This window comes from Centruroides vittatus, unplaced genomic scaffold (genome assembly GCF_030686945.1).
Source record: "Centruroides vittatus isolate TY-2023 unplaced genomic scaffold, ASM3068694v2 contig_689, whole genome shotgun sequence".
Taxonomy (NCBI): domain Eukaryota; kingdom Metazoa; phylum Arthropoda; class Arachnida; order Scorpiones; family Buthidae; genus Centruroides; species Centruroides vittatus.
In genome coordinates this window covers 108,176-125,700 of record NW_027122434.1, presented here as the reverse complement: position 1 = coordinate 125,700, position 17,525 = coordinate 108,176, and the positions used below count along the sequence as shown (strand labels likewise).

Genomic DNA, 17,525 nt, shown 5'->3' with positions numbered 1-17,525 from the left:
TCATTCCATAATGTTATCTGTGGTGGACAACATTTTATAATAAAAGTTGAAATACATCAATTTTGCCAGATGGATGGGTAGAAGATGTATGCTCAAATTCAAACATTGACAAAATTGGGTCTTTTTTTTTTTAACTTTTTCTACCCTGTGGGCACTAAGAGAGCCTCTTTTAGCAAGACCATTATGGGTTTGACCAGGCCCACAATGGGGTGAGGAACGGGCTGACATATCTGGTCAGATCATCTCCCGAAAAATTCCTGCGAGATTTTTTGACTCATCCAGATTTAATCTGGCTCCCCAGAGCAGTAGGCTGCCACCTTGACTGCTCGACCATCTGGCCATCAACAAAATTGGGTCAGTTAGGATTGCAGTGAGACTCAAAAGTTTATAATCTGAATTTAGAACAATGGGAAAATTACTAGGAGTGACAGTCTTTACAAAAACATTATGATAAAGAAATTTTTTAATTTAGTAAAGCTTGCTTAGTTTTAAATAAAATTTTATTTATTTCTTTTCTTGTCATTTTTGGCATGTTTTTGCTTATCATTAAGCATTTTTAAAGAAATTGCTGATCAGCTGACTGACTGGGCTTTCTTCTGTTGTGTATTGATCTAGTCCAGGGGTGAGCAACCTTTTTAATCAACGGGCCAATTTAAATTCTAAAATTTTTTGGCGGGCCGCACATAAAGTAACACTTATTAATAATTTACAAAACTTTATTTATAATAAACATTAGAATAAAAAAACATAAAATTTAAAAAAAGTAAAGATTTCATATACAAATTTTAATGCAAAATAAAAACAAACAAGAAAAGAACAGAAAAACGAATTTACTTGAAATTTTTAATGAGAAATTTGGCACTGTTTTTTCGATACAAGCTGATCAATATCAGCCGGAATTGATGAGGTAGCTACACGTACGCAGCTTTCTAATCGTGCATCACTCAGTCTTGATCGGTGGTCATTTTTGATTAATTTCATTGTTGAAAATAATTGTTTGCAAACATACGTACTTCCGAACAGAGACATCATTTGCTTTGCATTTTTCTTCAAAAGCGGAAATTTCTCAGGGCTCACATAAGATTTATAAAAATTTTCGATGTTTACTGAGAAAAATACATTTTTTAAATCGGTATTATTCTGCATGTCAATCACTTCCATTTGAAAGTCTTCGGGAACTGTATCCACATCGATATTAAATGGCGAGGAAAACATTTTCATGGAAACCGCTGTCTTCTCAGCTTTGAACATTTGGAATCGTAATTGAAATTCGTTGATTAAAATGTCTATATATTGTGCGTATTTTTGAGAAGTAGTAACGTTTTCTTTTTCTAAATGTGGAAAGTGAGACACATTATTCTGCAAAAGATGCTGTTTCCACAATTTTAATTTGCGCTCAAAGCCCTGAATTTTATCATACAAATTGTGAATAAACTGTCCTTTGCCTTGAAGTTCCACATTAAGATCATTGAGATGCTGAGTCATGTCGATAAGAAACCCAAAATCGCACATCCATTCTTTATTACCAAAATGAGGAAAGGCATATCCCTTCATATCCAAGAACAATTGTATTTCGCTTTTTAAGTTGTATACTCTTTTTAGCATTGCACCTCTACTAAGCCAACGTACTTCGGTATTAAAAACCACGTCGCCATATTCAGTTTCTAAATCTTTCAGGAATTCTTTAAATTCACGGTGATTTAACGCGCGCGACTTTATAAAATTGATTAGTTTAATTATTGGTACTGTGACATTTGGCAAACTCAATCTTTTCGCACACAAATTTTCCTGGTGAATTATGCAGTGGTTAACGAATATTTCCCTTCCTGCGACCTTCTTAATGTCTTGAAATAGCCTTCCCGATACTCCTACCTCCATGCTTGACATTGCTCGTGCTCCATCTGTCGATATACCAATAATCTTTTCTAATGAAATTGAAAAATTTTCCAACACAGACTTTAGTTCATCGTACAGGTCTTTGCCGGTTGTAGTCCCTTGCATTGGAATCAGTGAACACAATTCTTCGGTAATATTAAATTTGGTGTCAATACCACGTAAAAATATAGCCAGTTGTGCTGTATCGCTAATATCGCAACTCTCATCAAGTGCCAAAGAACAGTATTCGAATTTTGCAATGCGTTCACGAAGCGTTGTTGCTATGTTCTCGGACAAGTCTTCAATTCTCCTTGCAATGGTGAATCTTGATAAACTAATGTTTGAAATAATATTTATTTTATCAGGAAATGCTATTTCTGCAACAGCAGTCAGACATTCTTTTATCATCTCTCCATCCGCAAAGGGTTTCATTTTTTTTGCCAGTATTTGACTGACAACAAAACTAGCCTTTACTGCCGTATTTGATAAAATAGCTTGATTTTTAAAAATAGCCTGTTGGTTTCCCAAGTTTTTCTCCATTTGATTAAACTTATCTATCCGGAGTTGTCCTGTTAAGTTTTTATATTGTTGTTCATGTTTTGTATCGTAATGCCTTTTTATGTTATATTCTTTTAATGTCGACACAGTCTCTGAGCATATTAAGCATACAGCTTTATCTTTGACGAAAGTGAAAAAATAATCAAATTTCCACTTTTCTTGGAAATGCCTGTGCTCATCCGCAACCTTCCGTTTTTTTTTTTGTTTTTGCTTTTCCGACATGCTATTATGGATTAAAAATTTGAAAGTTAAAAAAATTTGTAGGAAAACTTAATTTTGAATAAAAAAAACTCTAATATTACCTTTTTGACAATAATATTGCACTCACGCCTTTCAAGAAACACAAGAATTGCTAAAATTGCTAGTTAACAGCTTACCAGTCTGACTGATTGTGTGACAGAAGCAAACACAAACAAGTACAGACGCGGCGCGTTCGTATTGCATGTTTGAACAAGTCGCCGACAAGTGAGTAACTCGTCACAAAAAATTGTTTCGGTTTAGTATGTACTACCATTTTATTATAATTAATTTTATAACAATATATTGATGAGAGAAAGTCGATAAAATAAATTCAATTATAGAAATGCTTGGCGGGCCGCATAAACATGTTTAACGGGCCGCGTGTTGCTCATCCCTGATCTAGTCAGTTGGCCTATCTGATTATATATATAAACATTGAACAATTATTATTGAAATAAATTATCAAATTAATAAAAATTTTAACAATAAAATTGAAGATTTTTTAAATTTATACTAAAATAGTTAAATACAATTTAAATATAAATTCTTTATTCTTTATTAATGTAGAAATTGTATTTATTTTACAGACTCCCTTGACAATGGAAACAACAAGAAGGCCTTACAAGAAGCTGATAAACTATTAAAAAAATTAAAGGATTTTTTATGTGCCAAGGTAGAAATATAGTTTACTTATTATTATTATAATAATAATGAATTTTACTAATAAAAAAATCCTTTACAATTAATTTTATCGGTAAGTTAGATTTTTATTTTATATGGATGTATTAATAGATTTGGAAAAGTGCAACCATACCCTATTATCACAGTATAAAAACAACATAAGAAAAAAAAAGAAAATTTTAAAATTTATTAAAAATGCACACATATTTAAATTTAGTAGAATAACTGAAGATTTTTGTAACATTGCAGTTAAAAGTTTACTATCTTCTGAAAAAATTATGTAATTTTAAATACTTTTAGGCAAATTAAATCTTAAAACTTACTTATATTCTTCAAACAAATCTAACTTTTTGTGTGTAACTTAAACTGGTTTTCAGTTGTACAAAACATATATAGATTAAAAATTCTCCTGTTAAGCATGACGAAATATTTTTATGAGAAAATAGAGACTGAAGAATTGAGAAGAGCTTCAAGTCAAGCTTGACATTGTGATGCTGTTTTTGCAGCCTTGACAAAGCCATTCTTACTTGATGATGATCAAGTTGGACTTCACAGCCTTCAGGGGTTTTGGTTGTTCTTATTTTTTAGATCTAGAATTTATCTGACCAATTTTACTCTTCTCTTTGTCCTTAGGCATTTTTTTCCTGATAAAATAGTGAGTCTTTTTAATTTCACAATGATTAAACAAAGATGAAATGTACGTACTTTAATTAGATGAGTGATAACACTTTCTAAACATTGGATAACCTGAATATCATTGGAGTTCTTTTAACACTATATGTTTGTATATTCTTCGCTAAGCTAATTTATATTTTGAGTAACTTAGTGTCAAATTCAAATGTTACATGTTTCTGGTTTGGTGTTTGTTGGTTTGTTTCCCTGTCTGACGTGTTTTTTAAACATTTAGCTAATTCAGTAATGCTAGTCAGTGATGCATTTAAACTGTAGCCATGCTGTCTCACAAGCTTTTCAATATATTCAGCCTCTTCCAAGTATCTAGCATTCTAGAACAATGTGTATAAGCTTGTTCAATGAGTGTTCTAAATGTTGCTAATTTTAAAATTCTTTGGATCCAAAGGTGGCTCGTTTTCATTTTCATTTGTATATGTAGCCAGGACAGTGGTTTACCTCTTCTTTCTTATATCAGTCTTATGTTTCAGAAGATCCTGTTTGAAAGATCATTTTAGCAATTTTTGTATTTAAAATTTTAATCAAATTTTTTTGGGAGAAATAGCATTTATTTGATTTCTTTTTCTCATTATAATTTATGCAAAATAGCAAGCTGCTTCAAATTACATCAATTGAACAAGATATGCATGCCTTGCAGTGTTCATTATTGAGTAGTAACTGAACACTAGACATTTTTAAGTACCTGAGTACCTATGATCATTTAAGTAATGCATGCTTTTAGGTATTTTATTCTCAAAGATATGCATTATTTCTAACTTTCAAAATTTCTATTAATTTACATTTTAACTCAAAATGTGTTGTAAATACTTTAATTCTTGGAAGCAAGATAGAAATAATGGTGATACTTTTGGTTTACTGGAGTGCAATATTAGACTTGTGGAAGAATATAGATCATGTGTCATAGATAAAATTCTGATTCTGATTGGCTATGTGTGACATTTTTTTGATTCCTTTATATATATTTATTTTAAAATTATTTAACTTAATTTGAACTCTGTTATTAAATCTAGGTTTTGAAAGCTCTGGCATTAATTCGACTTGGTCGTCAGGAGGAAAGTTTAGCTACTTTGTCTGAAGTTCACCAGGAGGGACCAATGGATGATGCCACATTACAAGCAATGACAATATGTTATAGAGAATTACATAAGCGTAAGTCATTAAAGTGATTCTAAAGTAAATTTTGTTGTAATATGCTATTAATAAAATAAAAATATTAAATTCAGTTATACATACAAGTTTAAATTATAATACTATATTTTTATGCAGACTAGACATCACATTCATTAACAAATAAAACAAAATCACGTTCATCATGGATGTAGCTGCACTAAATGCCAGCAACATACAAAATAATACATTGAAAAAAAATTAGTAAAAACTCTGAACTTGTGCACAAAGTAAAATGTCTATGGAGAATGGTCATGGTATATATTGCACCAGTACTTTCTTACATAGGTTCACACCACATGCTGGGCAGTTATAAAATAAGTATCTATTTGGAGCTGTTGGTAGCTTGAAGGAATAACCCAAATGAAACCAAAATTCGTACACTTATTATTTAAGAAGAGGGGAGAACTTATTGTGGAACCTGAACTGAATCGTCAATGCCATGAGACAACATAACCATATTAATTAAATATGTCATTTTCTAATAAATATACTGTCAGTTTTTGCGTCTTAATTTTTCCTTCTTGTATTACACATTACATTTCGAACTTTACAGTGCTCTCCATCAGCAATATTTTAACTATTTTTTTTCCTTGTTCCATTCTTTTTCCCCCTTCTTAAATAGTAAGTAGTGTGCCAATTTTGGTTTCATTTGGGTTAGTCCTTCAAGCTATTGACAGCTTCAAATAGAGAGATCTTTATTTTATAACCACCCAGTACACTATACAACAAGTCTTGAGACATTAGGGCTTTACAACAGCAGATATATCACTGCAGAAGGCTGCCATACTGAATACATGCCATGTTAGAAAATTCTTAAACACAAATACACATACAAACAACATGTAAATAAAACATTTGTTTTCTGTAGTTATACCTTGACTTTGGTCTGACATAGCAATAGTCACTGGTATATATACCATAAGATACAATTCACTAACACATTACTATTATTATTATTTTGAAAAGTTTTAATGTGCTATCAACTAATATTTTTGATTATGATTTATAGTCAACATTTGTCTATAATAGTAGGTATTCTATTAACTTCTAATAATATGTTATATCTTTCCATGTTTATGAGTTTATTTAATTTACAATTAAAAATAAATATTTGATCTTATTTTGGATTTTATTTAAATTTTGTACATATTATTTTTTAAAAAATTAGTTACATTAACAATTAATTTATTAGTTTGTTAAATTTCAGCGGAATTAATTGCTGATGCATATGAAACAGCTGTAAAAAAAGATCCACATAATGAAGAATTGTTATCTCATTTGTTTATGGCTTATGTACGTTTAGAAGACTATCAAAAACAAAAGCAAACAGCTATGACACTGTACAGGTTGAAACCAAAAAATCCATATTATTTTTGGGCAGTTATGAGTATTGTAATGCAAGTAAGCAATTTTTATATATATTTAAAAATATTTAAGTTCAATTAATAAATTCTTAATATATTTAATGTAAAAAGTTTTCTTGTTTATAAGATGTAATTAAGCCTTTTGATACCATTGACTCTATCATTAATATTACGTCTGGTGCAAATAAGTTGGTATCAAAGCAAACTAGTTTCCTTCAAAATTGAAGAAAATTTGCCTGTAACCAAGCAAGACTCAAGATCAATCTTTTCAACAAAATGTAGGCAGTCTATTTGATGAAGAGCATATTCAACTTGTTGAATATTTTTATTTTGATGACTAGCAATGCTCATACACAGTCAATTGTCAATCCATAGTGAATGTTGATGGTAGTTGAAAACAGTCATATGGCATAAAAACTGGAGTCTATCTACATATTGAAGCAACTGCATTGGATTTTTTGTGCCAGGCTTTGTATACAATCTAATAAAACATTTTAAGAAACACAAAATACTAATAAAGTTTAAGGAACCACTATTTATTCTGATTTAACATTTTTTGGGACAATTTATGTCTAATTATCATATCTAAATCTTAGATGAGATTGAATATATTCAAACATGTTAGCATAGAACAAACAATGGACTCAGACATAAACAACTTTTAAAACATTTTCAAAGTTGTTTGTTCGAATTAATTGTTTGTTCTTTGCTCATGTTCAGTTTGAGATTTTAATCTGGTAAATGAGATGTAAATTGTTTCAATTGATAGTTTAATCAGAATAAAGGGTGGCTTCTTGAACTTTTTATGAGTTTTATGTTTCTTAATGAAATAATTAATGTGTTGTAAATAATACAAATAAAGCTTGTTCACAATGAAATGTTTTATTAGATTGTGTGCAAAGAATATTAACACAAAGATCTATAAAAAGTTGAATTATGAAAACATTATTCAGCTTTTTTACTAGTACAAGATTTCACAATTAAATTCTGGGACTGAATCCATATATATATCATATATACTGTACATATATTTGTACAGTACATGGTGAATATGTTACTGCTTATCTATGTTAGCTAGCTTTTCTATCTGGTTTCAATACACCCTTGCTTATTTCTCTCTTGTCATTCATACTTCTTAGTTATGTTTGATTTTGTATTGTGCAAATTGTTCTAACAAAATTCATATTGATGGAACAAAGCTTCTAAAGCTGTCTGGCTGATGAAGCAAGTTTATGGTAACAATGCTCTTTTGTATATGAGATGGTATCTAAGATTTTGGAATGGCTGTACAAGTTTTGAAAATGACAAATACAAGTGATGATCAATAGTCATTTGAATACCTGACATTGTTGAAACAGTTTATGCATGGATTTCAGTATAAAAATAGGATTTTGACATTGCAAATGAATAAAAATTAATATATTACACAAAGAACAATGTTTTTGAGTTTTTTATATATTATTAAGAGTACTTTTGCTTACTTTATTTTAGACTTTTTCACTTATGTGATATTTGAACAGAATGATACACAGTATTGGAGCAAACTTAAAAAAAAATTCTAAAGAGTTTTTCTATCTTGGAATACAGTTTTTGAAAAATATTGAAAGATGTTCTTTATATATATATATCAACAACAACTAATCTGTTAATTTCTAATCATTAACTTAACCATGTAATAGCCCAATAATTTGGCACTTGTTTGATGTTCTTTTTAAATGTTTAATGAAATATAAAAAATAAATATATAAATAAATAAATAACTAAAATTATAAAATATTTAAATGCATTTATCTTCAAACTGATTTACTTTGCCCAAAATATGTTAAAAGGTACAGGTACCCCCCGTACACCACCATCTATCAAGCTGAGGAAGATGCTGTCTACTGGGCTGTTCAGTGGGCCACCTCACTTCCTAACAAAACTCTTTCTTTCAACATCTTCAGTGACTCTCAGTCTGTCCTAAAGGCCCTCTTAAATCCCAACTGCAACAGCAACAAAATCGCATACATCCAGCATCATATTGTAAATCATGTCAATAGGATAACTTTTATTTTTGTTCCTGGTCATACTGGCATTATGGGAAATGAAAAAGCCGACCTCGAGGCTAAGTCAGCTGCAAAGGACACCGACTTGGACTATACACTCATTCCTCTCTCACGCAACAGCCTCAAAAATTATATCCGTGCCAATGCTATGCAGAAGTGGAACCAGCAATGGGTGAGCAGTAAGACGGGTAAAATAACCAGACTGTATTTCCCTAGTGTTGATAGCAGACTCTCTTCACCACTTAGATTTCTGTCGTTTACTACTGCTCAACTTCTTACTGAGCATGGTAATTTTAGGAGCTACCTGGCGATGTATAACCGGGCAGAAACTGCCTTTTGCTTTTGTTCCACAGGAAACCTTGATACTGTTGACCATATGATCTACCATTGTCCTATTTATGATCAAGATAGACTCATAATGAAATTAGAAATCTTCATGCATGGTTTCAGGTGGCCATGCCCACTGGATAAACTTGTACAGAACCTCTTTTTGATACCTTTTACAGTTATATTCAAAATATATGGAAGAAAAGACTTTTCATAATTTCTAATTTCTAATATTACTTTTAGTCCTCAATGAAAGCAGAACTTTCTATTTTTATGTTTACTCTGAATCATTTATCTTGTTTTATGTATCTTAGTGTTATACTCCCATAGGAGTGGTGCACTTATCTAATAAAAAAAAAAAAATAAATAACTAAAATTATAAAATATTTAAAAAGAGCAACAGATGATTTAAGTGGAAGTTAGGCACAGACACATCCTGGAAACAGAAGTTAGATTGGTTTATAGGCTTGTTTTGGAGGATGAGCAAAGTTTCAAGCTGGAAAAATGTGTGTTGTCTGTCTTCTGAATCTAGGAAGCCACATTCTACGATGGTTGAAAGTTGTGTGGGAACTAGGTTGGCAATTTAGTGGTATTTTTGACTGAAAAACATTGTACATACATTTTAATGAATGAAAATATGTTTGTAATCAATGGCTATTTTCATAGAACGTTTGTAAAACTATGAATATCTGTATTATTGTTTTTTCTATCAGATAAAGAGATCCCTTTGATAGAAAAAAATGACTTTTTTTTATTTGACGTATGTAGATTTTATAGACTTTATAGGTTTGGTTTATGCAATAATCACAAAATTGAAATTTGCAGGCTGGTGTAACATATTTTGAAAAATAAATAATTTTGAATTGAATATTGTTACTGATGTAAATTTCAAGATCAATTTAATAAAATATAGAATAGCCTTGATAAATGGCTTATATAAGGATCTAAGACATTAATACTAATTTTTAAAAGTGAATTCCTGAAAAAAACAGTAATGTGGTTTTTTTATTTTATCTGATTTGCCTCAAAAAAGCAAAATTATTTTAGTCAAAGTGAATAATTTCAAATTAATGACCTCATATTTTTATTTACAATTTTTTTACAGGCGAAAGATAGTGATGAGAAATTGGCCAAGAGTACATTGTTGCCCCTTGCAGAGCGAATGACTGATAAATTCATTCAAGAAGATAAAATTGAAGCTGAAGCTGGTAGGTGATGGTTTGATGTCTGCTATTGAATGCCAGTGAAATGACATTTTAGAAGAAAATTTGTCAGATATGACTAAAAGGTATTGCTTTAATGCAGATTAAGGATAGATTAGCATATTGATTTAAATGGAGACAATAACGAAGCAAGTGCTAGCTACTATAGGTTGTACCATCAATTAACATCACACACTGATACACTGTAATTGGTTAATAAGTTGTCAAATATATATACAGTATGTACATACTGATCTGGTGATGTTTCAGAGGTGCAGTTGTATTTGATGATTTTAGAAGACCAAGAAAAATACAAAGAAGCATTGGAAGTTCTGGAGGGACCTTTAAAGGGTAAGTTTTGTTTGTTTTTTATTTCTGGTATTAATATAAAATTTATTTAGCTTTTTGCTTGTTTGATAAACTTTATAAAAGTATTTTTATATTTTGAGAAAAATGTTTTATTACGATTGTTTTATTAAATACTTTATCTTCTCAGATATCAAAATTTTAAACAGTTTGTAATGTTTTATAATACTTAAATTAAATTTTCACACTTTTTAAGATAGTTTTCACTCTGTTCTGCTAATTTTTTAGTTTAGAAAATGCATAAGCTGCTTTTATGATTCAACAGAAATTTATGTTATAATGTATTCATTTTTAATTATGTGTAATTTTGTGTTATGTTGACATTTATTGATGACTTTAATAATTAATCTGCTATCACATTCACTTGCTTTTTAACACAAACATACATGAGGCAGAAATTCCCTTACATGCATTGTAATTATGTAATTTTCATACATACACCGCATGTAGTTGCCATTCCTTTAATTTTAGTTCTGAAAAATCCTGTAATGTGTCTTCTCTGCACATGCAAAATTTTGTGTCATGCATTGTTTAGTTTTGATTACAGAGCAGTGTCCTTAACCAGTCTCCCATAGGGAACCATTCAATCTTTGCAATAGATGAGTCAATGTGAAATGAGTCCAGCTGGAAATAAATGACTGGAGGACTGAGATGTTTCTCAGAAAGACAAAAAAGATGATTTTTCTATATTTTTAAGGCATGAAATAAAGCCATGAAAACATTTAAATTGTTGAAGGTCATAGGCCCCAAGGCTGACTTATGGAGACAAACATTCAAGGTCATAGTGACTGCAGATCGTTTCGTCATTATATCATGCATAGTTCACAAAACATCCATGATGTTATGCCTATCTTTTGTGGCAATCATGATGTCAGGTTACCAAAAATGAGTGGAAAATTACCTCTTTATACATGTGATTATGTGACAATAAAAAAAGTTGCACACAATTGCATGTGTAAGGCAGAAAATTTTTACAGTTTGAGGGCCTGTGATGAGCATGAAAATTTTACATGGATGGCAAGTAGCATGAGAATATGGAAGCACAACCGAATAAGTCAATTTGGTGAAAAATGCCCACAAAAAACTTAGTAGGTGCAGAAAGTGTTTTTAACACTTAGTTATTCCAGTAGTCATCATTAGTTATATTATAGATAAATAGGTTTGTATTATGTATGTAAAATATAAATAACTACTAAATGTGTTCTGTAATTTCTTAGTAGTTTTATCATATTATACATAATAAAGACTGAAGAGGGGTATATGGCTTAAAATGCATTTTCTTTTATAAAAAAAAAGAAAATAAAATCTACTTTTTTCATTGCAAAAAGAGATTTAATTTGGTGAAAATTTAATTTAAGTATTATTTGTTGTATGTTCTTTGGTATTAAGCACCAAAGAACATACAACAAATAATACTTAAATTTTCTTAACCAAATTAGCAGCATTTGAAATTATTTCTAAATAGTTTATTTGTAGAATATTAAAGGATAGGAGTAACATACATAATGAAATAAGAGCAGAAAGCTATTTTAGAAGCCAGAAATACATATGTATTTATTTATTTCAAGATATTAAAATGTGATTAAAAATTTATCCAAATAAAATAATTATTATTTTAGAAAACCTTTGATAGATTGGAATTTTTAAAAGCAATTGTAATCATGAAAAAGACTGTATCAAACTGTTTAAAACATCTTTGTGAATTAAATAATGTGGGATGAATATGATGATTGTGATTCTATATGAATTTATAAAATGTTTTAATGATTTTTCTCTTCAATAATGGAATAACACACCCTATAAAAATAGTCCTTAAATCGAAAGTGTTAGAATTTAAGAGACCACAAAATGGGACTCTCAGTTTCATCATAAATGGCACTAAGATAAATGAAAACAGGCTCATATAGACATCAAAATTTCTTGTCACTCTGGTTAGGGCTGGCACAAGTCTTAGATTTGTTCTAGCCCTAACCAGGGCTAGAGCGAAATTCAACTTCTTGGTGGAATGCAGAAATTACAAAGTGTTTCTGATGTCTATATACTGTATTCAGCTTCCAGTAGAATGTAAAAACAGGGTGAGTTTCATTTTCTTAAATGGGAAAATCTATTTATTGCATATTATGAGTTTATATCAAAAACAATGTTTTTATCTGAAACTTTTTTTGAAAGCTTACTTATTAAAAGTTACGAACATTTGAAGCTTTATGCAGATGACAGACACATTTGCATGAGTGACTCTGCGTACGTGTGTGAAGTTCATTGAAAAATGAAAATTGCTAAAAAAAAAATTTATTAGGAAGTTATTATTTTGAGGAATTGAGATCAGTGCCATCTCTTATTCACAAACTTGATAGCCTTGATACACTATAGTCTTAGTTTTGTTTCAGTTCATTATTTGAAGAAAAAGAATTTATGCAAAAATGTATTTAGAAAGAATTATAATAAAAATTATGGCAATATTTTTTGATAGTGATATAATTAATTCCTGTTCAAATTATATAATATTTAATTTCACAAAACTTGAAAATCATTTTAAATAAAATAATAATGATAAATAAAATTATAAATTATCTATGCTGCCATTTAAATACCAAATCTGATTTTCACGATTTGTTGAAATTTTATTACTATAATTGGAATATATTTTATAACCTAATTTATGAAATTATAATCTGAATTGAATTAATGAAATGAATTTAAATGCTTTAACTTAGAAATATAAATAATTTATAAATGTTATAATATATGATAATATTTTTGTGTTGGAAATTCATTTTTGCTCTTATGAAACAATGATTTGATATAATTTATATTTGCTTTTATATGATAAAATAATATATCTTTGACAATCATAAAGTTGTTTTATTAAATTTACTTACTTCATACAGATTAAATTTTCTGAAATTAAGCTAAAAATCATTTGTATTATTTTTTTTAATTCGAAAAAGATTAGTGAATGAAGATTAACATGTGATTTTTCTGATAACAGTTGTTAAATATTTATTACTGTAAAATTCTATTATATTCTATAACAGGGGTGGCCAACAAGTCGATCGCGATCGACCAGTCGATCGCCAAGCCAATTTTGGTCGATCGCTAGCGATGTCTTGACTTAATGTATTATATTTGTAACCGAACTCAACTGTATGCATGCAGTTATGACTCGATTCATAAGCAGTGAGTGCACTTCGTACTGAAACACAGTGTATAAACATAGTATGTATTTCACACTCCCCCTCCCACTTAGACTATGCCTATGACAACAAGTCGATCGCGACACATTTTTACGATAAAAAGTAGATCTTATGTGCATAAAAGTTGGCCACCCCTGTTCTATAAGATGCATTTTCTGAAATTGCTAGAATAGAGTTGACTAAAAAAATAGTCTAAAAGTTTCCAAATAAAAATTCATTATATTGTAAACTTTTGATAGATAATTAAAGTAAACATATCCATTAAAAAGATAAAATCACAAATTTTATCATATATATTTTTCTACAGAAACATATTTATTTGAAAAAATTTTAACTACTTCAAACACTTCTATTATAGATAATAATACATTGATTTTATTTATTGCGGTGAATAAAGTAGAACTAAAGCATATTTTGTCAGCATTCAATCTTGATTTAACACCATTATTGATATTGGTCAGGTTATAAACTGAAATTGTTTTTTTCAAATTACTTCTGTTATTTACTACATTATTTGTTGTTATAAATTTGATTTGTTGACAAAATATGAAATAATAAGCTAATAAGATTGGAAATTTATACAGTAGAGCATCAATTATCCAACCCCTGATCAACCGTCACATCGGTTAACCGACCACATTCTAGTCGGCAAATTCAAATGTCCGCTAGTGATGTGGCGCTACTATATTTGGCTATGTCTTGGCTACAGTTTTTAATGATACAATAGTGACAATTATTTTTAAAAAAAATTTAGTTAGGCTTAACATCGATGAAAATTCAATGCAAAGTAGGTTAAAAGTGATATACTAATTACATGGAGATATACTAATATACTATACTAATAATGTATTTTTTCATACTTTTCGGTTATCTGTTTTTTCAGTTATTCGACCAACCCTAGTCCCCAATTGAGTCGGATAATCGATGCTCTACTGTATTTTTAGTTTTTTATATTATTCAATACATGAATTTGAAAATAATCTATTTCAAATAATAATTAAATATGAACAAGAGAGATATGTTCATTCAGTTCTTACACTTACAAGTGATCATTTCTATAAAAATTATTATTTTGAATTTATTGGTTTATTAATTTATACTATTTAATTTACTAATAATAATAATAAACAAAAAGGATTAATAATATTTTTGAAAAGTAAAAACATTTAGAGTTTACACTGTAATTTTATTGCTTAAGTATTTTGCTAAATTTTATTTTGCATAATTTAACATTGATAAACTGTCCAAAATTTTATCGTAATAGTAAATATTGTTAATATGATCAACTCTTTGTAATGGATGACTAAATTATATTTGAATGTAATGGAATGTTTTTAATTTTGACAATAAAAAAGAAGATAAATTTGTTTTCATATAATCTAGTAATCATAGATTTTGTATATTCTGAATTATATTTCTAAATATTAGGAATATAAATTATTTAAATATTTGAAAAATTTTTAGTTAATTTATATTGCCTAATTATATAGAAAAGTTAGTAGTATTTTTGGACTTCTTGCCAAGGAAAAAGGCTGAACTTTTTACTAAATTGAAGATGTGGCCTGAAGCTAATTCTGCTTACAAAAACTTAATTTTAGCCAGGTAATTTAAAATAGTTTCTCCTTATTTAATTTAATTTGTATCTTTAGAATATTTTTTTTTTTGTTTAGTCAACTATAAAAATTGAAATCTGAAATTTTCTTTACAACTACACTAATGTTATGTTTCACAGAATTAATACTCTGTATGCTTCATAATATAATTAATTTATGAATACATTAATATTTTAGTTTAAAAGTTTTATAAATCAATTTAGGTTTCAGTTATTATCACTAGTATTTTTTGAACATTTTTGTTTTGATTATTATAAAATTACCCTTTACAAAAAGTTAATCTGCAAAACTTTAGTTGAATTTCATTATTATAAAAATACAGTGAAATTAGCTCAGTAATGAAAATATAACACATTCACAATATGAATTATATTTCATCATTTGAATATATTAGGTTGATTAGAAAATAATGTTGGATTTTTGTCATAAAATACTCTAATATCTTTTATTGTTTATTTGCTTGTGAAGTAAATTTTTACTGTTCTACCTGGAAAGAACTTTATTGGTACAAATAGAGATGTGCTTCGGGTTTTACCATCAGGGCTCTTAGTCTCAAGTTTTTTGTGTTGTACTCAAATTGACGTCATTGAACTCACTCGTGTTACTATGACTCACATAATCAGTAGTCTCGAGTTAGACCCATCAAGTGAACTTGAAAGATGAGCAGAAGTAGGTCATATTCACTTGTTTACGTGTGCTGTTAAGCATGATGGGATTATTTACAATGCATCGGGGTTTGCGAATATAATGATTCGACCAATCAGCTTAATTGTAACAAGTTGTAAACGAATCAATGTGAATTAGTTTACACGTGTTATAGTTAAAAGTTTTGTCTTATAGCAATAAACAAAATGGAAACCTCCAATGTTTTATTTTAAAAAATAAGCAAAAAGAACAAAAAGAAATATTAGTAATATATATAGAAAATAATAAGAAAATAAACAGTGGGAAATTCAACAACGAATTCACAAGAAAAAGACAATTCGATTTGTGGAGAGAATTAGTTGAAAAATTGTGTATTGGAACTAAAAATCTGTTGTGCAATGGAAAAAGTATTTTAATTTAATCCTTTCTTCATATAGTTTTCTTCCTTGATCTATTTCTTAAATTGCTTTGTTTATTAAGATTAATTATGAATTAAAATTTTTTTATTAGTGTTGACTTAACACGAAAAGAAATGGCATCTACTCATGATCAAAAAATTTGTTGCCTTCTTAAACAATTCTTTTGGCTCTTTCTAATGTTTCAATTGTGATCATAATAGCATACCTGTCAGCCATTTTCACTTTTGTGTAGCAATCTCACATGCTCGACTTAACGTGAGTAGCAACTCACGTGGTGAGATGGGAAAGCATGTGAGTTATAACTCGAGACTATCAATTTGACGTCAGAGAGTGAGATGGTACCACATGACACTTTCAACATGTTGGGAGTTGTAACACGAAAAACTCAAGACTAAGGGCCCAGAACAGAAATTTACAAGCAAGCATGTCAGTAGACAAGGTGTAATATTAATGAACTTACTCCTAAAATTGTGTGAACTTTTAACACATTAAAATTCTTTAATGAAATTAAAGTCAGATATTTATTTATATATTTTTGCTATTTTAATTAAGATAACTTTGATAGCCTTATTAATAATTTGGGAATAATTTTTACCTTTTAGCCCAGATCAATGGTCGTTTTATAAAGAATATTTTAAATCATTTATTGAATTATTGGATTCTGACTGGAAACCCAAAGAAGACAGGTAAAGAGATTTAATAATGTGTTTGTTTTGAAATATACAAAAAGTTTGATATTAAAATATTTAAAATTTTAGAAAAAAATAATATATATATATATAATATGTATCTCCTTTAATAATTTTAAGATAGATTAAAAGTTAAGATCTAAATCTTTTAATTTTAACATATATAGGAAATCCTTGTTAATTTAAACTTGGATAGTTTTAAATCCTATTAGTTCATGACTATACTTTTTGTCCTGACCAGGGATGTAGTGATTTGTATGTTAAGGAGTTCACATGTTAAGTTCAAAATACAGTTACTTTGAAATTTGAAGTGAAAATTCAGTCCAAACTGTGATGTGTATATATTAACTCATATGTTTAGGTAGAAGATCACATGCCTCCATACTATAAGAGAATAATTGATTACAAACAACTCCAATCTGGTCAACATGGCTTTGCTTTTACAGT

The 17,525-nt window shown here is 28.9% G+C and overlaps 1 protein-coding gene across 1 annotated transcript in view; it reads left to right on the top strand.

The window, feature by feature from the left end:
* Positions 1-17,525, top strand: part of psidin (phagocyte signaling impaired) — a 72,491-nt gene that overhangs the window by 22,361 nt on the left and 32,605 nt on the right. Inside the window, exons 2-8 of the mRNA XM_067276388.1 lie at positions 3,261-3,346; positions 5,055-5,193; positions 6,422-6,615; positions 10,056-10,158; positions 10,423-10,503; positions 15,203-15,314; positions 16,992-17,075. Of these exons, the coding sequence (XP_067132489.1) occupies positions 3,261-3,346; positions 5,055-5,193; positions 6,422-6,615; positions 10,056-10,158; positions 10,423-10,503; positions 15,203-15,314; positions 16,992-17,075 (799 nt within the window). The remainder of the gene's footprint in view (positions 1-3,260; positions 3,347-5,054; positions 5,194-6,421; positions 6,616-10,055; positions 10,159-10,422; positions 10,504-15,202; positions 15,315-16,991; positions 17,076-17,525) is intronic.